The sequence below is a fragment of the Vicia villosa genome, linkage group LG2 (genome assembly GCF_029867415.1).
Source record: "Vicia villosa cultivar HV-30 ecotype Madison, WI linkage group LG2, Vvil1.0, whole genome shotgun sequence".
NCBI classification, from domain to species: domain Eukaryota; kingdom Viridiplantae; phylum Streptophyta; class Magnoliopsida; order Fabales; family Fabaceae; genus Vicia; species Vicia villosa.
The window spans coordinates 67095659-67120993 of NC_081181.1; the positions used below are offsets into that span (position 1 = coordinate 67095659).

The 25335-nt window shown below is 33.3% G+C and overlaps 1 protein-coding gene across 24 annotated transcripts; it reads left to right on the plus strand.

Annotated features, from left to right (window-relative positions):
• LOC131651144 (nucleobase-ascorbate transporter 7-like) lies at positions 1–25210 on the plus strand. 24 transcript variants are annotated; one of them, XR_009298372.1, is made up of 10 exons: positions 10–551; positions 2093–2212; positions 2851–3023; positions 3103–3203; positions 3336–3379; positions 3474–3533; positions 3620–3793; positions 3880–3929; positions 4021–4115; positions 4204–4419. XR_009298372.1 is itself a non-coding variant. In XM_058920810.1 (8 exons), exons 2-6 carry the CDS (start codon positions 22319–22321, stop codon positions 24264–24266), a joined length of 558 nt encoding a protein of 185 aa, XP_058776793.1. In that variant the 5' UTR covers positions 21253–21808; positions 22266–22318; the 3' UTR covers positions 24267–24491; positions 24583–24673; positions 24762–25210. The 24 variants fall into 24 exon arrangements, 6 of the variants coding, with proteins under 6 accessions (XP_058776798.1, XP_058776797.1, XP_058776793.1 ...); XR_009298374.1 differs by lacking the exons at positions 3620–3793; positions 3880–3929; positions 4021–4115; positions 4204–4419 and adding exons at positions 23649–23822; positions 24242–24285; positions 24436–24491; positions 24587–24673; positions 24762–25210 and having other exon boundaries at positions 5–551; positions 3103–3533; XR_009298371.1 differs by lacking the exons at positions 3620–3793; positions 3880–3929; positions 4021–4115; positions 4204–4419 and adding exons at positions 23649–23822; positions 24242–24285; positions 24436–24491; positions 24583–24673; positions 24762–25210 and having other exon boundaries at positions 6–551; positions 3103–3533.
• The last annotated feature ends 125 nt before the right edge of the window (positions 25211–25335 follow it).

The window sequence follows — 25335 nt, forward strand, 5'->3', positions numbered from 1 at the left end:
ATATATATTCTTATTCTTATACCATCACCTCATGTTTTGTGATAGTTAATTCATTTGTTCACATGTGGAGCAACCTACCCTTTGATGTTCTATCCTCCATCTTCTCTTTTCTCTCCCCAGATTCCTTAGCAAGAGCAAGATCATCTTGGATCAAATTATTTACAGACTCATCATAAACACAACTTTCTTATAACAGAACACATCCCTAACCAAACCAGTTATACAACCTAATATCAACCTATTTTTTTGCGTTGTTTAGTTTTAGGTAATATCTTGTCTGATTCAGTTTGGGTTTAGGTTCATCTCTTTCTATTGACTTCTTTGTTTTGAAATCGAGTTTTTTGTTCTGTTTTTGTGAGTGTCACTCGGTGAACTCAACCGGTAACCCGCCACCGGAGAGAACCATCATCCGCTAGAGCCACCATGTTTCTAAAAGTTACACTTCTCTTCGGTGAACAAGTTTTCCTTACATCTCAATTCAAGCAATGGGATCCAGGAAGAGAAAACAAAAGCTCTATTTACAGCAACTTTGATTTCCTTGATTAATGAAGGTTAGATTACAAAGTTGTTAGTATGGCTCTCTTTTTAATTGCTATTGGGATATTGATGCTGGTTTCTTTTTTTATTTTATTTTATTTAGTTTAAGAGTTTGTCATTTGAATGTTTGTTTTGGGATATTGATGCTGGTTTATTTTGTCATTCTCTAAAAATATATTACATAGGTTTACACACAATTAATACATTTTTTTATTAATGAAAAATTGAAATAAAAGAATCTCTCATCTGTTAAATTAACCACCACATGATAGTAATTAAAAAAAAATTAAATTTTAAATAATTTTGAATTTTCTTAGTTTTTATTTCTCACCATTCATATATATATATATATATATATATATATATATATATATATATATATATATAGCCCTGAGCACGGGCTCGCGGGGCGGGAGTCCAGGGCCCCATAATTTTAGGGGCACCAAATTTTTGTATCCCTATATATATTAAAAGAGAATTTTCTATTATAAAAATATTTGCTAAAATTTATTTTTTTCAAAAATACTGGCTAACAAATATACAGGGGCACTACAAAGTTAAAATTAATAAAATTAATAAAAGAATTAAATGCTAAGGCTAGTGCTGAAAAGATTGGGAATGAAATGGAGATTGAATGTGTGTTTATTCAAAAACAATAAATTCATAGAAAACAACACTATGATGAAAATCCATCTCAACCCCCATAATTGAATCTTGAGTCCGCTGAAGAGTCTTTTCAAAATTACTATTTCTTATATATTGTAGATCAAACAATTGACTCACTTGATAGAAGATTTGAGCAGTATAACACATATGAAAATATTTTTGGATTCTTGTTTAGTATTGAAAGGCTTAGATTATTATCTGATAGGGACTTGAAAGCATGTTGTAAACATCTTGAAACTTGTTTAAAACATGACGATTCTCTTGATCTTGATGGTGAAATTTTGTTTGAAGAATTGAAAGTTATTAGAGAAGTTTTAACAGTTGAATCAAATCAAGTTGTATGATATTGAGTTCTTTAAAGACTTTTAATTGTTTTCCTAATGCATGCATAGCTTATAGAATAATATTAACTATTCCTATCAGTGTTGCATCTACTGAGAAGAAGAAGAAGAAAAAAAGTGTCTTTATAGTGGTTTATGTTTTGATGTAGTATAAACATTTATTTAAAGATCCATACTTGTATTCTTTTTGCACAATGTCAAATGAAAATGTGTTTTTCATCAAATTATTTCTTTTATTCTTATGTATTTATTGTTTAAAAAAAATTTATAGGGGCACCACTCTTTTGATTCGCCCAAGGCACCCAAATTCAAAGGACCGACCCTATATATATATATATATATATATATATATATATATATATATATATATATATATATATATATATATATATATATATATATATATATATATAATGAATTTGTAATTATTTAATTTTTGTTTTCACATATATATATAATAAATTTGTAATTATTTAATTTTTGTTTTCACATATATATATATAATAAATTTGTAATTATTTAATTTTTGTTTTCACACCTAAATCAAGATTTGGATTTGCCACTACTCGAGCCTTTTTATACACCACCACAGCAACAAAACGAGAACGCAGAAGCCATTGATTATGATGAAGAGGTTGTAGACTGTGACCTGACTACTCCTTAATGGGGTTAGTAGCTTCAATTATGCTTTGTTTTGATAAATTCTTCTTTTGCATATAGTCTTCATCCTATCTACTTTTCTTTGCATATACTTTGATTAAAACTCATGCTTATATAAGACCATATATTTCCTAGTAGTTGAAAATTTAAAGAAAAAACCTAAACATAATTAGATTTTCATTTAAAATAGATTCTCATTTGGTTGTGAATTTGGATCTGGAAATCCAAAATTTTGCATAATATGAACTGAACTCTCCAATATTTTCTAAGTAGCTTTTATTTTTGTTTAAGGGAGTTATACCTTTCTATTTATTGTGAATGTTGATTTTAAATTTTTGATGTTATTTTAGGAATGTATATAGTCTTAGGCTTTTATCATTATTTGGTAATGCTAAGGAAGACAGTTTTAATTCCTACAGTTTTAGTTCCTCTAGGGGCGCGATGTAAGTCTTTGTTGTTTAAGTTATTTATATATATATATATATATATATATATATATATATATATATATATATATATATATATATATATATATATATATATATATATATATATATATATATAAAAGAATCAAGATTGATTTTTGATGATGTTGTTTAATATTTTTAACTCTAAAAGCTTTTAATTTAACTTTTTTTTTAAATAGTTAGAAAAAGTTATGATGATTCATAGTCTATTGTCTTGGGAGCAACCACGTTTGTAGAGAGTTTTTTTGGAACTCGTCTACCCATGATCATCGGTGCTTCATATACATATCTATCCATCATCTTGTCAATTATCTTGGTGGATACTCATAGCGATATTGAGGATCCTAAAGAGGTTGGTTCATGATAAACCTTTTTATATATTTCATTAATTTGCTCTTTTTTTTTTACTTATTAATCTATCTAATGTGCAGAAATTTGTGAAAATAATGAATGCAACACAAGGTTCCCTAATGGTTGCATCGACCATGCAGATGGTTCTTGGATCCACTGGCGGTTGGTGCCATGTAGTCAGGTTGGTTCAGATGTGCATTTAAATACTTATTTTAGATGTTGTAAATATTGAGAATTATTTAGCTAAAAACATCTTTGTATAATCTGCTATATTTTTTTAAGTTTTTGAGTCCTCTCTCTACTATTCTCTTAGTTTCTCTATCAGGTTTTGGCCTATATCGGTTCGGTTTTTCCATGGTATAGTCTTATATTTACGACCTATGTTTTCATTCATTTACGAATTAAAATTTCTATAATTCATGTTTTCTTAATTGTGACTTTTAAATCTCAGCTCGTATGATGTGTCGAGATTGGACTACCTGAGCTTGTAGTATTACTGATATTCACGCAGGTTCATCTTTATTCTTACTTTTACTTTATTTCTTTCATATTTCACATGACAACTATATTCTAAAGTACTGATGTGTTTTTGAGCAGTATCATCCTCATAAGGAGAGGAGACCGACATATTTTTATCTTGGATCGCTTTACGGTCATATTCTCAATTCTAGTCGTGTGGACTTATGTCCACATTCTCACTTGTGCTAGAGCTTACAAGCGTTCACATTCTTATAAGACTGACAGTGCTGAAATTAATAGTGGTGCATTATGGTAAAAATCATGTCATATTTTTATATGATAGAGAACAATAAATTGGTATGTCAAAATAGGTGACATGTCTCTTTTAAATTTCATAGTAGGAAATTGTATCAGCAACTATAAGGGGGACTGGAGTGTCAACTTCTATGTAAGTTCTTTATTCAAACTACAATATATTTTTCTTATTAGAGTAGTATGCCCAAATAATTTTAAGAAACAATTTTTGAGTTTTCGCTCAGATAGAATGTGGGATTGCTGGCCATGACACGAGTTGGTAGTCAAAGAGTTGTTCGGATAGCAGCTGGATTCATGATTTTTTTTTTCTCCATTTTTGGTAAATTTATGAAGCTAGTCATTATAATAATTAATTTCCTCCTTTGGGAAATAAAATACTTACTATAAAGTGTTTTTCTTATCCGCAGGAAAGTTTGGAGCTTTGTTTGTCTCCATCCCAGCTTATGTACTTGCAACAGTGTATTGTATTTTATTTATTTACATGGGTATGTATAATCAATCACATTGGTACTAAACTCATAATTATAATTGAACACATTACTACTGACAGAAGATAGTAAAATACGAATGCAATTCCTAAGAAATCAACAAAGACAATCAATACAACATGTCATATTTTCATACATTGTTTAATGGTTTTTGAAACAAAAAAACTATGATGTCTTATAATCTTTTCAACCACAAGATTGAAAGATATATCCCTTAAGTATACAGCTAGAAAAAAAACTCAATCGATTTGTGAACCTGACCAAGCTTAATGGATTTTCTAACACCCAAGCTGCCATTTTTTGTAATGAGTATCTCCATCAAGGTCCTGCAAGAGCAAGGAGATGTGTAAGCATTATTCATATATATAGCAATAATGACAAGGGATGAGCCCATTAGTAGGTATCAGAATGAAAATAGAAGAGATTAAAGATGTTACTCCACAAAAGAGATTGATTAAAGAGAAAGAGCAACTTATTTCATTCCATAAATCTTAAAGTCACCACGCCCCACCAAAAGCATTTCAAACAAGAACATTGGTACAACAAATCACACATTAAAAATCAAGAAGGTGACCCACCATTATGTACCTGTTACAAATACAAAGCCATGATGTATCTGTTACAAAATAGAAATATTCACACCAAAGTCAAGCATTTGTCTTGGATAAAACTAGCTAGCTTCCCTTTAATGACAGGGAAAATGATTCTTAAAAAGAACAAACTTGTTATCCCAACATTAACCCTAACAACACCAAACTAGCTTTTTTTTAAAAGTATAAGTGTATTAAACACTGGAAATGAGCATAAGTTATACAACAAAATATAAAAACAGAAACAAAATTAGAACTCAAGCAAGTAAATACACTTAAAACAAGGTTTACAATCACATGCTGAAAGTGTAATATTCAATAGTTTTATCTCAACAACCAATTTGATGAGGCACCAAGTCCTCAATTCCCACAAGGCAATTCGAGATTCTAAAACATTAAACTAAACATACATTCTAATAGTAGTTGGAAATTAAGAAAAGTATGGCATTCACCTTCATAAGCTAATATGTTAAAATAATATATCATAAAATTAGACTCATAAAAAATACACAATTATGAAAATAAAACGAGAGAAACTAGAACTAACATGAATCATGGTTTGTTACTTTACTGTATATGAAATCACCTTGTGTTCTGTTCCAATTGGATCTCCAATTTGGATGGTGAAATCCTTCTGATCTGTATGAATTAGAAATTCATTTAATACTCAATTAGAACTATACATATTCCAAAATCCAAATATGTTAAAATAACAGAGAAAATATAACTGGAAGAACAAGGTCATATTAGTTTTAATTTAAATTTCCTTAATGTCAGAACAAATCATGAATGATATTCTCAAAAGAATGAGTGTACACACTGCAAAAGTTTATACCTAGGTTGGAATCGCAAAGATGGAGAGAGACGAGAAAAGATCATATCTAAACCTAACCTTAAATATGCATTTAACTAATAAGTAATAGTAAGAAATGAACAATACAAGATGAACATTGTGAGACAACTTACAAGAATCGTGAACCGAAAAGATCATATCTAAACCTAACCTTAAATATGCATTTAACTAATAAGTAATAGTAAAAATGAACAATACAAGATGAACATTGTGAGACAACTTACAAGAATCGTGAACCGCAAAACGAGGATCTGGAATGAGCACAAAGGGAGATATAAATGTGAATGCGTGATGAACAAGAAAGAATCGAACAAGGACATAAAGAATAAGGAGCCGTATGGAAAAAATGAAGTTAGTTACTGTACCGAAGAGAGCCTAAGCCACAAATGATGATCTGATCCTCGAGAGATAATAAACACTCGAAATGAAAGTATTTATATAGTTACGGGTTCATGAAGAGGTTGGGATCCAGTGATTTGGTGGCCGAAGAGAGGCGGATAAAGATGACAACGACGCTAGGGTTTTCTTTAGGGGAAAGAATGCTTTGTGTAAACAATGGATAAGAATTTTTTTGTGCGGTTAAACAATATGAGATTATTATTATTTTTTTATTTACTAACATATTTGAATAGACAGAAAATATCTTTAATTTTATGATTTAGGTTTCAACTATCTACCTAAGTACGGAGGATAGACATAAAAGATTGACTTTTGACCAAAATCTTTCTTATTGTTGTTGGATTCTGGCGTGGCAAGTAAAGTAATGGCAAAAGATTTGATGTTTCAAATTGGAAGTCTTGGAGGAATAATTTTCAAATTGCTTTTGAAAGGAAGAAAAAGCTAAAATCTATTTGCACTACAATACAAACTTTCAGTCTTGTCCAAAAGAATCCAAATTCCATTCAACATTCATATCATTACATGTTTAAGAAGCTATTACAAGAAGTTTTCATCTTACAAACTAAAACGGAACAAGAAAGCTAGCATAACCTGTACATGAAACTCCAACCAAACTGATTCAGCAACTAATGGACCATTCAAGTTTATCCAGCACATGAAGCTTATCCTTCAAACCACCACCGATTCAAAATACAATCCTGCACAGAGAACCAAACCAAAACCTGCAGAGTAAATAAAACCATGAAGAGACAATCAACTTTCAATGACCATACATAATAAACCTAACCTAAATTTCAGTAACCCTTAATCTGTTACATCCTAAAAGCTAACTAGCTTTGTTTTAACCTAACCCCTAATTGCAACCTTTCAAACCCATATTAAAAAAACCTCATACACCCAAGCAGATCCACCCTCCCTAGATCCAGCGACCAACTTTGGAGTGTGGATTTCAACAAAGCTTTCAGCTAATAAAAATGGTCCGAACGCATTTCCAACTAGAGACTGGATGTAGAAAATTCCTTGATTAGCCGGTGTTTGTAGGTCATGTACTCTAAAGTTCAACCGTGTATCCTAATTCACACGAACAAATTGTTCCCCAGCCTGAATAGCCTTCTCGATTTCAGCTTCACTTCGGGCAGCATCCTCAAGATTAATCAGCAGGCCTTACTCACACAGTACAGTTTGCTAACTTGACTTTCAACTTTTTGCTGCATCAGAAAACAAGAAAGTGAAGAGAAATAGATGAAGTAAAAATTCTGCAGCCATAAGGGAAGCATTCAAACACAATACAAAAAAATATGCAATTCCGCAGCACCTATAACAACATGAACCGGATAACCGTCGCCCACAACATCTTAGAATGTTGAACTCGAGCCAAACTTCTGACTCTTCTAACCTGTTTAAGCTAAGTCACCACATGCACTTAACCAAGCTACACGCACCTCAGTTTCCTACTATTTACCTTCGACTAACGGTTTTAGTTAATTAACATTCATTCATCCTAAAGTAACCTACTGACATAATTTATAACTGCTAAACTATCAACCGACTCGATTCATAAACTCACTCTAACTAACTGAGTTCCATGTAACAAACTCTCAATCACACTTCAAGCGACTCATAACGGAAACACTCCCTCTATACAACAACTTCATCATCACAACGACAACTCTTCACACCATTCTGCCACTATCATACTCAATTCAACTCTTTGCAACGCACATTCCTCAACCGCATCCATCACCATTTTCACGCATCAGCAAAAGCCTCTACTCTCACCATACTCTCCTATTCCTTCATCCTCAAGTAGCAAGAACGCAACAACACACCATCTCAGCACAGAATAAAAAACGCAAAAAGAATTTGAGAAGAAGGGGAAGGAAGAAAAGGAAGTCCTCACCTGAAGCATCTATAATCTTTATCTCTAGGTTTCTGGTGATTTCGCAGCCGTTGAAGCACCACAGGAGTGTCTCCGGTAGGTTTCGGTCGAGATTGAGGAGATTTGAGGGTCGGATGGATAAAGGAGGAGGATAGGGTTTTAAAGATAAGAGTTTAGTGGTGATAGGAACTCCGCCCCCGCCTGGACGATTCCCGACCGACCTGGGAAAGAAGAAGAAGGTTCGTGCGTTTCGCAGAAAGATGGGGCCTTTCTCATCCCTTTGCCCCTCTTTGCTGCGCATATGGGCCTTGACCCATTCAACCTCTCTGGCCCAAGGACAGTGCACCTCTCTCATCTCCATCATTAAGAAAAGACAATTTATTTATCCACCCTTCTTGGATGAGAACCACCGCTTAAAATCTCATAATACTTCTGACTTCGGAGATGCATCTTCGAAGTAATTTTTTTCCATATTTTCACAGAATTCGGAGATGCATTTCTGAAAACACTCATTTCCACATTTCTATTTATTTCGCAGATGCATCTCCGAAATATGCTCTGAGATTTTCTTTTTATTCAAATCAATGATTAATCTCATTTTTTAAATTAAACCACAAAATAAAACACGTAAATTAGAATAAAATAATAATATTATAAATAAGAAAAATAGTTGTACGAGATCGTGCTCAGTGTCAAAATAATAATACAATCCGAATACAAAAAAGTCAGTAATAAAACATAAATAGGAAACTGCTACTGAGTATGCCTAACCCTAACTCCCTAGGACCTCCTCTGCCGCCTATTCGCCGCCGCACCAGCCGCGTCACTGACCATCCTCTCCATAATAGCAACTGCCTCTGGACCGCCCTGCTTAATAATACTTATGTCCAATTATTAGCTGAAGATTTTGACAAGTAAATGTTCTTGTAAATGTTTTAAAATTGGCTGCGTTTTATGGAAAAAATTCCTGTTGTATGTGTATGGAATTGTGCAGGATTGTATGGTTGAGCTAGTACAAGTTTTCGTTGGATGTCATGCTCGACGTCATGACATATGTGTCTGACAGCAATAGCTGTTACTTTTTAGTTATGATGTTTTCTTATTTTCTCAGACTACTATTTAGGAAACTATATATTGTGTGCTGTATGATTTGTGCTAAAATATCTCGGATTACAGCTTATGAGAACACCCTGATGATGTGGAAATTAGGTTAACTTGGTTAACCCTAATTTATGTGTGGAAGGCCTATGGCCCAAGTCCTGCTGACTATAAGAAGAGTGCAAATCTTACTTTCAGAGGCAGAGTTTTTTGAGCGTGAAGATCATTATACTCTCTGTGTTTCCACCGTGTGTGTTTTTATTGTTACTTGTGATCCAAGCAATTATCACGTAGATGATTGCTTTGGAGTAGGGTGTCTTTGAGGTTTATGTACTTTGTCACTTTAAGCTTTTAAGCACGAGTGTGTGTCTCTTGATTGAAGCTTTTAAGCAGACTAAGGTGTGTTTTTGAAGTATGTCTTCTCTCTAATTTGTTTAATGTTTGTTTGTAATCACTACTGTGATTGAGGGGGAGTGAGTGGAGATACTCAGGTCTAGGAATAAATTGTAATTACATTGGGTAGGTCTTAAGTGAGGAGTTGTAAACGGGGGAGTTTAACTCCAAATTAATTCTGCTTATATTGGATTCCTTCCCTGGCTTGGTAGTCCCCAGAGTAGGTATTGTTGTATAACGAACTGGGTGAACAATTTTTTGTGTTATTTACTGTTTTTATGCACTTTTGTTTTAACGTGTTGTTATGTGTAATTGTGGATGTCATAGCATCCAGTACGACATTGCGTGTGAGTTACTAGAATTTTCAATTGGCATCAGAGCAGGCACCCTGTCTGTTTAATCTGGGTGAGATCTAGGGAAAACAAATTTTGGTACTATGGACAAGAATGAGGGAGAACTGGCTTTAGGAAACTCCTAGACTATAAATGCGATGTTCAATGGAAACGACAAAAATATACTCAGACGTGTGCAGCACTGTGATCTGGCCAAGGATGTGTGGGATATTCTCAAAATAAATCATGAAGGCAAAGGGATCCAGTGCCATGGATGTGAAGGCTGTGGGCACATTAGAGCTGAATGTTCCACCTATCTTAAAGAGCAAAAGAAAGGGCTAACTATCACTTGGTTTGATGGAGACTCTAAGAGTGAGTTTGAAGAAGAAACTGCACAACACATCACATCACTAACTAGTGTTTGTGCATCTGATGATGATTCCAATGAAGATGAACTGACCTTTGATGAGCTTGCAGCCTCATACAAAAAGAGTTATATGTCAAGAGTGCTAGAGTGTGTAAACAATTGGAGAAGCAAAAGAAGCTTATAAAGGAATTGGAAACTGAAAAGAAAGAATATCTTGCAACCATAGACTCACTCAATGGTGAAATTAGCATGTTGAACTCCAAGCTTGATCAAATGTCAAAATCTATTAGAATGCTGAATTCTGGAACTGACTCCCTGGAAGAAATCATGCAAGCTGGACAGAGATTAGGAGACATGTCTGGAATAGGATATGTGGGCAGATCAGATTCCATCTTAGGACTCAAGAGTCCAAAACCTGAAGTCCACATGCCACTACTGTAGAAAATTTGGTCACATAAAACCTTTTTGCTTCAGACTGTATGGTTATCCTAATCAGACACTTCAAAAAGGACCTAAGCAGACCACCATAGTCAAGAAACAACAATGGGTTGCAAAAGGTACTGCCTTAATAGCTCACACTCCCCTGCGGGTGTCATCAAAAGAAGACTGGTACTTTGATAGTGGTTGCTCAAAGCACATGACTGGTACAAAGAATCTATTGGTAAATGTCATTCCTTATTCCTCTAACTATGTGATGTTCGGTGATGGAGAAAAAGGAGAAATTCAAGGGATTGGAACACTAGAATATCCAAAAGCTCCTAATCTGGACAATGGTCTTCCGGTAAAAGGACTGACTGTAAATCTAATCAACATCAGTCAACTATGTGACCAAGGCTTCAATGTCAAATTCACCAAGAAGGAATGTATCGTCACAAATGAAGAACATAAGGAAGTCATGAAGGGCTATAGGTCTAAAGAAAACTGTTACTTATGGGAGCCTAGAATCTCTAAGTACTCCTGTGAACCTTTTTTGACCAAAGTAGAGATTGAGGACAAGCATCAAGAAAGATCAGTCAAAACAGTGATAAAGAATGTTGTTGAAGACATGAATGAATTGGATAAAGAGACATTTGTTAGCGAACTCACTGCTAGTGAACTTGCTACTATTCTCTCTGAAACCTATCTAAGGAATGAAAGACTATGTGCAAGAGTGTTGGAGTATAGAAATGCCTATACTCTCCTACAAGAGGAAAACACAAGTCTCCGGTCAAACCTTGAGGCTCTGGAACTAAAGTTGCTTAATATATCACATAACAGAAATTTAGAAGTAAGAAACCAGACTTACTTGATGGAGCAGAGGATGCCTAATCAAAAGATCCAACATAAAAGAAAATATCAAGAAAGGAGCACATGTCTCTCATATTAGAGATGCTATCAATGTGGCAGGATAGGTCACTTGAAGTCCACATGTCCTGAAGCTCGTGCACTTACCAAAAGGATGATCTATCAACAAAGAAAGTTTTCTAAAACAGAGACATCTCGTCTCGAGCTAAGTGATGAGATTGAGTATTCAAGTTCTGTCTCAAATACAAAGATCTCTAGAGGCAAAATAAGAAGTGTTAAAAGAAGAAGACCATATCAAGCATCTAGAACTTGGTACGAAAGGATGGCTAGAAATGGTTACAAGGAAGGAGAGATAGTCAAGACCTTCTTTGTGAAGATTGAAGGTGAAAAACTCATGATTACTCGAATATTTGTGGATGATACAGTTCTTGGTGAGATATTAGAAAAACAAATGTTGTCTGAGTACAATGTCACTCGGGATGTCATGACAGTGAACTATGACAATCTAAATGGTACTAATATGTTAAATAATCCTACTCAACTCATCAGAACCAAGCATATGGATACTATACACCACCGCCTAAGAGACCATGTGAATAACAAAGTAGCTACTCTGGAGCATGAGGCCACTAAACTACAAATTGCTGATATCTTTACTAAAGCACTAAATGCTACTCAACTTGAAATCTTGAAAATCAAATTGGGTATTTACCTCTATGAGGAATTATAGCAATTACAGTTCCTTGGGAATTACTTTTTGAACAAGAAAAATAGTTCAGATTTTATGATTAGTCAGAATTTAAATTTCCCTCTCCTAGTGCAATCATTTTCTTTAAACTTCTCAACTCTCTACCATACTTGCTTGTTTAGTCTCTTGCACTTCTCATATCTCGCCTACAACCACAAAAACAAAAAGATCTCTCAATTGCCTCCAAAGTCTCCCTCAATGTCTCAACAGTCAAACCCTCAATCTCCCTCGAAAGTGTCTGCTTCCTCTACTCATGCTCAAGATGATACGGATGTCCCCATTAACCCTAATGTGATTCTTGAGGTCACCCCTTTACAGATGGTGACTCCATACAATCTTGTGGCAAAAAGGCCAAGGACGTCACATGCACGAAGAACCAAAGAAACAGCAAGGAGACCTAAAAATCCAAATTATGATCCGATTTCTGAATCGTCTATTCCTCCCTCTAGGGAAGAATTAACTAAAGAAGTTTCTAGGTATGATCACAACGCCATTGTTAAAAATGTTACCCATATCCTAAATGAGAAAAATGTTATACATGGGATCTCTATTCCTTTAAATTTTGTGCTTCCTGAGTCACATGACAATACGCAAGTTATTGACAATGTTGATAACTCTGTCCAAGAAAATGATGATAGGAATATGAATGTTAATGAAGAAAATGTTGTTGATAATGATGTTGATGATGCTGTCAATAGAAAAGATGCTGTGAATATGGATGTGCATGTGGATGACAATAATAATAATGATGATGTGGAAGAGATTGTTGGTAAAGACAATGTTATTGCTGATAATGATCACACTGAGGTCCCTGTTGATGATGTGTATAATGAAGAGGTACCTAGTAATGTTTCTGTTGATAAGGATGATAGCCACACTGAAGATGGACAAACTAAAGAAAAAGAACCTAAGAAGACCCATGTTGATAAAGTAATCAACCTTGATGATTTCCCTGATGATGACTTGGTTGCTTCTATCAATCCAAGCATAGCCAAAAGGCTTATGAGGAGGAAAGGGAAGCAAGTCGTGGCTGAGGACTCTCTGAATAAAAAAGGTTGTGGTTAAGCCCACTTCTGTTGGACCCAAAAAATCATGGAGCAAAGTGGTGCCTAAGAAGAGAAAAGCTATAATCATTACTAAGAATGAGTCAGATTATGATGTTGTTGTGAATGTCAATGACATCCATCCCAAGAAGAAGGTCTCTACTAGCAAGCTTGCTGCTAGTGTACCTGCAGTACCTATTAATAATATTTCTTTTCACTATCCATCCAGTGTACTCAGATGAAAATTTTTCTATCAGAAAAGACTGGCCTTAGAAAGGGAGCTTGCTCATAATGCTCTTGAGTGTGAAGAGATTGTGAATCTCATTCATGAAGCTGGATTGATAAAAACTGTGACTCAATTCTCTAAATGTTATGAAGTCCTTATGAAGGAGTTCATTGTGAACTTATATGAATATTGTGGCAATAAGAAAGCTAAGGATTACTTGAAAGTATTTGTCAGGGGAAAATGTGTTAATGTCTCCCCCATTGTGATTAACAAATTTCTAGAAATATCCAATGAAGCTCAACCGGAGCTTGAAGTATCTGATAATCAAATGTGCAAAGTAATTACTGTTGGACAAGTAAAGACATGGCCTGTCAAAGGAAAGTTGAATGCTAGCAAGCTAAGTGTGAAGTATGCTATACTTCACAGGATTGGAGCTGCCAACTGGGTGCCAACTCAACACAATTCTACAATTTCTGCTATCCTAGGTAAATTCATCTTTGCTATTGGTACTAAGACCAAAGTTGACTATGGAACTTATATTTTTGAGCAAACTTTAAAGCATTATGGTAGCTATAGTGTTAAAGGCCCCATTGCCTCCGCTTCCTTTATTTGTGGAATCATCTTGAATCAATTTCCTAATATCCTGAATGACAAAGATTTTGTGTGCAAAAGAGCAAGTCATTTACTCCTTCATCATAAGCTCTTTCAAGGAACACTTATTCCTGACGTTGTCACAACATCAGTTGGAACATCCAAAGACAGCACAACTACAAGTAAAGCTTCTATGATTGCAATACTCAGAGAAACATGTAAGGAGCTAGAGTCCATAAAACTGGCTCTTGAAAAATTGATCAGCTACCTTAAAACGGATGAAGGAGCTGAGTCTGCTGAAACTGATATGGCTGAACAGGGTGAAGAGGATGGTGAATCAGATAGCGAGATTGAAAAAGAAGCCAGTCCTGATGACGGCACTGATGACGCTGTTGGACTCGGCAGCTCTGAGTCTGAAGACTGAAGCGGCTGTGTATGGTGATTTGTTCTAGCTTATTGTTTTGTTTTGTTATATTTCAAGGATGCTTTGGCAACATTTCTGGTAAAAAGGGGGAGTAGAAGTAGAAATGTTATGTCACCCCAGACAGATCACCTAATCTGTTTTTATCTTTATTTTGGACTACTAATGTGTGTGATGGCATAATATGGTAAGCTGTATTAGCTACTCCTGCAAGTGTGATGCGTGCTCTAGTTATATGTTGTGTTTGTTTTTCTTTTTCTACTGCAAAGAATCTCTGATAATATGGTGACAGGTTGTTTTAGCCAAAAATTTGCCATAGGGGAGATTGTATATGTTTTGAAATTGGTTGCATTTTATGGTAAAACATTCCTGTTGTATGTGTATGGAATTGTGTAGGATTGTATGGTTGAGCTAGTACAGGTTTTTGTTAGATGTCATGCTCGACGTCATGACATTTGTGTCAGACAGCAGTAGCTGTTACTTTTTAGTTATGATGTTTCCTTATTTATCTCAGGCTACTATTTAGGAAACTATATATTGTGTGATGTATGATTTGTGCTAAAATATATCAGATTACAGCTTATGAGAACACCCTGATGATGTGGAAATTAGGTTAACTTGGTTAACCCTAATTTATATGTGGAAGGCCCATGGCCCAAGTCCTGCTGCCTGCTGACTATAAGAAGAGTGCAAATCCTACTTTCAGAGGCAGAGTTTTGTGAGCGTGAAGATTATTATACTCTTTGTGCTTCCACCGTGTGTATTTTTATTGTTACTTGTGATCCAAGCAGTAATCACGTAGATGATTGCTTTGGAGTAGGGTGTCTTTGAGGTTTATGTACTTTGTCACTCTAAGCTTTTAAGCACGAGTGTGTGTCTCTTGATTGAAGATTTTTAAGCAGATCAATGTGTGTCTTTGAAGTGTATATTCTCTCTAATTTGTTTAATGTTTGTTTGCAATCACTGTTGTGATTGAGGGGGAGTGAGTGGATATACTCAGATCTAGGAATAGATTGGAATTGCATTGGGTAGGTCTTAATTGAGAAGTTGTAAACGGGGAGTTTAACTCCAAATTAATTCTACTTATATTGGATTTCCTCCCTGGCTTGGTAGCCCCCAGAGTAGATATTGTTGTATACCGAATTGGGTGAAAAATTTGTTGTGTTCTTTACTGTTTTTATGCACTTCTATTTTAACATTTTGTTCTGTGTAATTGTGGATGTCATAACATCTAGTACGGCATCGCGTGTGAGTTACTAGAATTTCCAGTTCTAAAATGAGTCTTGTGCTCCGAAGAAGAATGGCTTTATAAGGTTGTTTTTGAGTTTCTTTACGATTGAAGTTTCTCCTACATCGAAGTAAGGCATGGGTTATAATATCTTTGAGGTAGAAAGGTCGAAAAGACTTAGGATATTTCGAGATATTTCTGAGAAATACTTGTTGGCAAAGTCGTGTTGTTTCGCATTTCAGAGCTTTAAGCGGGAATGTTTTGAATTTCAAAGTATTTTATTTGGTTAGAAAGGCACGTGGAAGCGTCAGAAAATTGAAACGCATGCAAAGAACAACGTGGCGCTTTATTAGCGTAAGACCGTTAGGATCGAATTATTATAAATAAGGATCTTGGTGGTAGTATTCAGAGGTGTTCATTTTGTACAAGTCACTTAAAAAACCGCTCAAGTACCAAGTGAAAGAGAAAGAGTTTCATTGAGAATGTACGTGTAACACCATTTGTATTTTTACATTCAGTCTCAATTTTATAAATTCAAGTCATTTAAATATACTTTGTCTTTCGAGTCTTGTCCTTTATCATTACAATCGAAGTCGTTTAAGTCTTTTATTTAGATTTTGTCTTTACAATTTGTATTGCCTTTAAATATGTTACACATTTAAGATATACCTTTAGAATTTGAACTCAGTCATAAAGATTATAAACTTTTAGACACATGTCTTATGATCAATCTAGTCGTATCCTGTAAGTTATCAAAATATATTTAATAATTTGGAAGACTAGCGGTTGTTTTACCAGAAATCACTGTAAACAAATTGGCACGCCCAATGGGACTAGTGTTGAAAAATTTAAAGGTTCATAAGTTTCATTTATATCTTCTTGTGTCTTTTAGGTTTAGATTATACCAAGACCTTGTATGAACCTTAGGAGTGGTAAATCTACTAGCAGTTTACAACCAATTTCTAAAAGAAAATATAACAGAAAAATGGCTAATACTGCCAATGATCAAGGAGGACAAAGTCCTTCACAAGGGTCAGGCACGGTTGTTACAAGTTCGACCGATGTTTCGACTTCTATGCTTGGATCTCAGGCCATGCCTACATCTACTAGATCTATGACTGTGAATAACTCTCAGGCCATACCCACATCCACATGATCGATAGCTACAAATAATTCTATACCAATGTCCACAGAGACTGTACCCACAATTAGTTCAACCACAGTGCCTCCTTTCGCGAGTGCGACATATATTCCTTCAAGTACTCATGTTGGCCCTTTTTTAGTATATCTTGGAAACCAGGCACAACCGTCAACCCCTAGGCCACCAGGTTTTTAGAGTTTTAAGCCTTGGAGGGAACAACCATACGGAATGCCATCCTCTTATATGGCATGATTACATAATGGCTGAAGGCCATGAATGATGAGATGAAATCTCTTCATGATAATCACACCTGGGAACTGATAAAGAAACCTGTTGGAGCAAGGTTAGTCAACTGTAAATAAATTTTCAAAGTTAAGGAAGGAATCAAAGGAGTGGCGTCGAAAAGATACAAGGCAAGGTTAGTTGAAAGGGGTTTCACTCAGAAATAAGGTGTCGACTTCAATGATGTGTTTTCACTTGTTGTGAAGCATAGGTACATTCGAATATTACTTGCCATGGAGGCACGGTTTGACCTTGAACTGGAACAAATGGATGTGAAGACTATGTTATTGTGTGGTGATCTATATGAAAAAATCCTGATGAGGCAACCTGAAGGATATGTCGAAAATGGGAAGGAAAAATATGTGTGCAAGCTGAAGAGATCCTAATATGGATTGAAACAATCTCCTCGACAGTGGAATAGGATATTCGACAAGTTCATGGCACGCATAAGTTTTGTTAGAAGCCAGTTCGACCACTGTGTTTTCTTCAGATTTCGACCTGGTAATTCATTTGTTATTTTGTTGCTTTATGTAGATGATATTATTATAGCAAGCAATAATGTCGAAGATGTAATGAGGGTGAAGGCTGAACTCAATAAGGAGTTCGATATGAAGGATCTGGGAGATGCTTCCAGGATTCTTGGAATTACCATTTGAAGAGATAGAAAGAAGTCGAAGCTATGCTTATCTCAAGAGGCATATTTATGAAAGACTCTCGAAAAGTTTGATATGTTAAATTCGAAGCCAGTTGTGACTCCGAAAAACCCTCAATTCAAGCTAAGTATTGATTAGTGTCCCAGTACTGATGTCGAAAGAGCCTATATGAATAGAATCCTATATGTTAATATAGTTGGTTCTTTGATGTATGTTATGGTCTGTACTAGATCCGACATAACATATGTAGTAAGTCTTGTAAGCAGGTACATGGCGAATCCTGGAAAGGCTCACTAGCAAGCATTGAAGTGGATTTTAAGGTACATAAATCGGTCTCTGAACAGGGTCCTATTTTATGGTGGAGCCTTAGGTGAAGATAGTAAAGCAGTAATCGAAGGATATGTCGACTCTGATTATGCAGGTTGTATGGATTCTAGAAAAACTATTTCTGGATTTGTTTTCACTATGTTTGGCACAACAATTGGTTGGAAAGCAACACTTCAGAAGGTTGTTTCTCTATCAACCACTGAGGCGGAGTATATTGCCCTAACTGAAGTTGTGAAAGAAGAATTGTGGCTTGAAGGTTTTGCGAAGGCGCTGAAACTTCAAGGTCAAGGTATCACTGTTAAATGTGATAGTCAAAGTGATATACACTTGTCGAAGAACTCAGCATATCATGAGCGAACTAAGTACATCGATGTGAGGTTGTATTTCGTCAGAGGAGTAATCGAGCGTGGAGAAGTCCAGGTGCTGAAGGTTTCGACAAATCACAATGCTGCTGATATGATCACCAAGTCATTGCCGAGTTGCAAGTTTTTCCACTGTATGCAGTTGATCATGCTGCATGAAGAAAGCTAGTTTGTTCCCTTGATGTTATAGAGTTAGGTCCAAAGTGGAGATTTGTGAGATATTGGATCGAACTCTAGTATGGTCGAATGGTAGCTTCTTGGTTTGACATGATTAATCATGAAGTCGAAGGTTGTTCACATGCTCGTGTCGAAGATGCTAGGGTTGTTAGCATGTTAAATTAGGTTTTAGTGTTTAAATCATAATTTGTTAAGTTAGCTTGTTTATTAAGTTGGCTTGTATAATGGGCCTTGTGGAAAAAGTCCATTAGTTAGTATGTTATATTTTATTATAAATAGCATACCAGTCTCTCATCATTGCATGTGTGTAATATGAAGCTTTACAAAATCAAAAAAATGTTTCCACCCATATGCACTTAGATGTCCAACACCCATGAACTAAATCTTTAGTTAAATTCACGTTATACATCAATCTTCTATCCTTAACGACTTTTATATATTGTTAACTTGATTTTTAATAGACAACCACAATTTTAATAGCACTTTGTGTTGCACTATCCGCTTCATTATGCTTGTCACCTTTATCACAAACCAATATTATTTTGTTGTTTTTCCATCTCTTTCTTGTATTGGTATCTAATTGTTTAATGACAAAGTCATTTTTACGCCTGATTCTAACCTTCCTAGCCCACCTCATTAAACCTTATAGTATCAAATTTTGGTATAGTTAAGAATGTCAATGATATTTATACATGACTGATTTTTATGGCATAGTAGAGAGATCTCCATATCTATAAACCATAAAAGAATTAAGGACACGGCGGATAAATGACACATCTTTTTTAACCAAACATGATAAGAATGAGGATAAATTTAGCAAGTTAGGTTTTGCAGTATTTAAAGATGATCGGTCAATAATATTAATTTATTTTTTGGGAAATTTAATTTGTCACCAAAAATAAAGTTATTGATAATTTGATCCAAGTAGAAAATTTTGCACCTTAAATAAACATGAAATGACAAGCTTTAAAATATTATTTAAAAAATATAAACTATGTAAACTTGTAAAATTTAAATTAGGAAAAATGAGATACTTGGGGCCTGTTTGAAAGGCTTTTTAAAAACTCTATTTTAATTTTTGAAAATTTAAAAACTAAAAACTTGTTTGAATATAATATTTTACAAATGTGTTTTTAAAAACTCTTCACAATTTTTCAGTTTTTAAAAGCAAAAAACTGAAATGGCTAAATTGTGTTTTGATTTTTACTTTTCAGTTTTTAAAAACTAAAAACAAAAACTATTTCAAACAGACCCTTGATGTTTCCGCTAAAATACTGTTTCCACTAATAATAATGTTTCCTCTAAATTCAATGAATTATTTATAGGCTTTGTTTGGTATAATATAGTTAATAATTAATAAGGGTGTGTTTGGATTGACGGTGGATAGAATTGATTCTGAAAGAATTGAATTTGATAGAATTGATTTTAATATAATTGAATTTACAACCTATTTGGGGATTTGGGGAGAGAAAAGAGTAGAATTATTTGATAATCTCTTTCGGAACATGATAATCTTTTTTTTTGACGTCTCATTTTAATTTTTCAAGAATTAGATAGTATTATGTTAGAGTGTGATGGCACTTCATATTAAGATGAGTTAATTTTTTTATTTCTGAACAATAAGTTTTAAAATCAATTTTTTTAAGTAGAGATTCGATGGAGTAAAAGTAATCATTGTTTTTCAAAATAAAAACCAATAAAATAAAAATATTCTAGTAGTACGTATTAAATTGAAAAGAGACAAACACACACATAAGTTGATATGGAGGAACATGACAAAAACCACATCAGTGAGTCATCACATCATGTGAGTCACACACCCCAATGCAATAATTGATCTCTCATAATGAAGGATTATGATTGTCTTCAATGAATATTTAATTGGAGGAAATAAAGTGGACATCCACCCCATTGATTTGTTTAAAAAATATTTTTATTGTACTTAAAAGAAGAAAAAAATTGAAAAGGTAGGATTTTACTGCAGATAAAAATTATGGGAGAGAATCTCCTCCCTATGATGAATGATGGCGATATCAGGAGGACCACCTATTCCTGTAAAAATGCTCATTAGTTATTTTATGAATATTTTTTTTCCAACATATTTGATGAAAATTTTGATAAACTATTTTAAGTTTTTAAAATCTATATCTATACATAAAATTATAACAACAAATTTTATATCAAATTTTGATGCACTAAGTATTTTTTTAATCAAATTATTTATTAATAATTTTAGTTTTTACAGTTAATTACAAAAACTTTATATTTTAAGTTACATTTATAAAATAATTCAAAGGTGAAACCTAAATTTTTGTAAGTAAAAATAATTTTATAATAATAAAGAAGGAAAAGAAAATTATATATATATATATATATATATATATATATATATATATATATATATATATATATATATATATATATATATATATATATATATATATATATATATATATACTTTCCCAATTGACATCATTTAATTGACATCAAAATTATATATATTTGCAAAATGCCCTTTCTCAATTTTTATATTGACAAAATTTTACAACCAAAGAATACTTATCTACTAGATCAAATATATATATTCTTATTCTTATACCATCACCTTACGTTTTTTGATAGTTAGTTCATTTGTTCACATGTGGAGCAAGCTACCCTTTGATGTTCTATCCTCCATCTTCTCTTTTCTCTCCCCAGATTCCTTAGCAAGAGCAAGATCATCTTGGATCAAATTATTTACAGACTCATCATAAACACAACTTTCTTATAACAGAACACATCCCTAACCAAACCAGTTATACAACCTAATATCAACCTTTTTTTTTTGCGTTGTTTAGTTTTAGGTAATATCTTGTCTGATTCTGTTTGGGTTTAGGTTCATCTCTTTCTATTGACTTCTTTGTTTTGAAATCGAGTTTTTTGGTTCTGTTTTTGTGAGTGTCACCCGGTGAACTCAACCGGTAACCCGCCACCGGAGAGAACCATCATCCGCTAGAACCACCATGTTTCTAAAAGTTACACTTCTCTTCGGTGAACAACTTTTCCTTATATCTCAATTCAAGCAATGGGATCCAGGAAGAGAAAACAAAAGCTCTATTTACAGCAACTTTGATTTCCTTGATTAATGAAGGTTAGATTACAAAGTTCTTAGTATGGCTCTCTTTTTAATTGCTATTGGGATATTGATGCTGGTTTCTTTTTTCATTTTATCTAGTTTAAGAGTTTGTCATTTGAATGTTGGTTTTGAGATATTGATGCTGGTTTATTTTGTCACTCTCTAAAAATATATAACATAGATTTACACATAATTAATCACCTTTTTTATATTAATTAAAAATTAAAATAAAAGTATCACTCTCCTCTTTTAAACCAACCATTACGCAATTAAAAAGAAAATTAAATTTTAAATAATTTTTAATTTTCTTATTTATTTCTCATCATTCTCATATATATATATATATATATATATATATATATATATATATATATATATATATATATATATATATATATATATATATATATATATATATATATATATATAATAAATTGTAATTATTTAATTTTTGTTTTCACCCCTAAATCAGGATCTGGCTTTTTATGATGAAGAGGTTGCAGACTGTGACCTGACTACTCCTTCATGGGGTTAGTAGTTTCAATTATGCTTTGTTTTGATAAATTCTTGTTTTGCATATAGTCTTCATCCTATCTACTTTTCTTTGCATATACTTTGATTAAAACTCATGCTTATATATTAGAAAGTTTTCATAAACAAAAGCGACGAAAATAACATAAGACCATATTTTCCTAGTAGTTGAAAATATAAAAAAAAACCCTAAACATAATTAGATTTTTATTTAAAATAGATTCTCATTTGGTTGTGAATTTGGATCTCGAAACCCAAAATTTTGCATAATATGAACTGAACTCTTCAATATTTTTTAAGTAGCTTTTATTTTTGTTTAAGGCAGAGTTATACCTTTCTATTTATTGTGAATGTTGATTTTAAAATTTTGATGTTATTTTAGGAATGTCCATAGCTTTAGGGTTTTAGCATTATTTGGTAATGCTAGGGAAGACAGTACAGTTTTAGGTCCTCTGATGGGGGCGCGATGTAAGTCTTTGTTGTTTAAGTTATATATATATATATATATATATATATATATATATATATATATATATATATATATATATATATATATATATATATATAAAAGAATGAAAATTGATTTTTGATGATGTTGTTTAATATTTTTAACTTTGAAAGCTTTTAATTTAACCTTTTCTTTTTAAATAGTTAGAAAAAGCTATGATGATTCAAAGTCTATTGTTTGTCTCGGGAGCAACCACGTTGATAGAGAGTTTTTTTGGAACTCGTCTACCCATGATCATCGGTGCTTCATATACATATCTGCCCACCATCTTGTCATTTATCTTGGCGGATATTTTGTGATTAATGTGCAGAAATTTGTGAAAATAATGAATGCAACACAGGGTGCCCTAATGGTTGCATCGACCATGCAGATGGTTCTTGGATCCATTGGCGGTTGGCGCCATGTAGTCAGGTTGGTTCAGATGTGCATTCAAATACTTATTTTAGATGTTGTAAATATTGATAATTATTTAGCTAAAAACATCTTTGTATAATCTGCTATATTTTTTTAGGTTTTTGAGTCCTCTTTCTACTATTCTCTTAGTTTCTCTATCAGATTTTGGCCTATATCGGTTCGGTTTTTCCATGTATAGTCTTATATTTACAACCTATGTTTTCATTCATTTATGAATTAAAATTTCTATAATTCATGTTTTCTTAATTGCGACTTTTAAATCTCAGCTCGTATGATGTGTCGAGATTGGACTACTTGAGCTTGTAGTATTACTGATATTCACACATTATTCTTACTTTTATTTTATTTCTTTCATATTTCACATGACAACTATATTTTAAAGTACTGATATTTTTTGAACAGTATCTTTCTCATAAGGAGAGGAGACCAACATATTTTTATCTTGGATCGCTTTACGGTCATATTCTCAATTCTAGTCGTGTGGACTTATGCCCACATTCTCACTCGTGCTAGAGCTTACAAGCGTTCACATACTTGTAGGACTGACAGTGCTGAAATTATTGGTGGTGCATTATGGTAAGAATCATGTCATATTTTTATAATAGAGGACAATAAATTGGTATGTCAAAATAAGTGGCATGTCTTTTTTAAATTTCATAGTAGGAAATATAATAAATGTAAAGTATAATTACAATAGCTATTGTCAAAAAAATGTAGTCATGCTGCAAACTATCTAGTGGCGCGTATTTGGTAGCCAAATACATTTCTTGTATTAGTAATGCACAAAGCATTAAATATTCCAATGAGCATCCACCATTGATAAACTTTAACATATTAATCTATAATTAATCATATGCTTCTTTGTTATCATATGCAAATGGACACTAGTATGCGAAGTATGCATTTTATACTAATTAGATTAGGCAAGAAGGAGTAGGGTTAGAGTTTTTTTTATGATACTACTTGGTTTAAGCAATAGAGGTATGCGAGTGCAGCTCCGTTGCCACCAGCAATACTTAGCCGCAACATCGGCTGGCAGGTAAATATAATTTATGAATTGGAAGTATTTATTAAATTGCTTTAAAAATGACATAAATTCATATTTTGTTTGTTATTTTTCTTTTATTTTCTCATTTTATATTTGTGAATTATATATGATCATGATTGATTACTGTAACAAATGTATTAGGGGATAGGGAATTTTGTATCAGCAACTATAAAGGGGACTGGAGTGTCAACTTCTATGTAAGTTCTTTATTCAAACTACAATATATTTTTCTTATTAGGGTAGTATGTCCAAATAATTTTAAGAAACAATTTTTGAGTTTTCGATCAGATAGAATGTGGGATTGCTGGCATGACACAAGTTGGTAGTCAAAGAGTTGTTCGGATAGCAGCTGGATTCATGATTTTTCTCTCCATTTTTGGTAAATTTATAAAGCTAGTCATTATAATAATTAATTTCCTCCTTTGTGAAATAAAATACTTACTATAAAGTGTTTTTCTTATACGCAGGAAAGTTTGGAGCTTTGTTTGTCTCCATCCCAGTTTATGTACTTGCAGCAGTGGATTGTATTTTATTTATTTACGTGGGTATGTATAATCAAAAAATTTTAACAGTCGTATTCTTATTAGTCTTAATTTTATGGTCGTAACTTGCTTCAGTGTTGTGATTTGAACAACTTTCGAAGCAGGTTTATCTTGAGTTTCTCTTGGTTTATGGGTTTTTCCCTACCACATTATAGTGCGTACCAAAGCTCGTTGGGTATGTATGCATTCTTTCATCGCCATAATTAGAGAAACCGAGACACCAACTGGTGGGATCGATAGCTGATAGTAGGATTGCCAAGTCGATCCCTCCCTTTGTAGTGTTATTGTTGATTATTGTATTAAGCTTTATTTCATATGATTATATGTATATGTTACATTACTTGCAGTACAATATATATTTACAATATATATTACCAGCTAGCTGTATCACTTATCCTATAAGTTTAGATATGTGAATATACATTAATTCACTTGTGTTTGCTCCAGTTTTCTTCAGCATTCTACACCAACATTTAAATATATGCATATTTTTCTACTA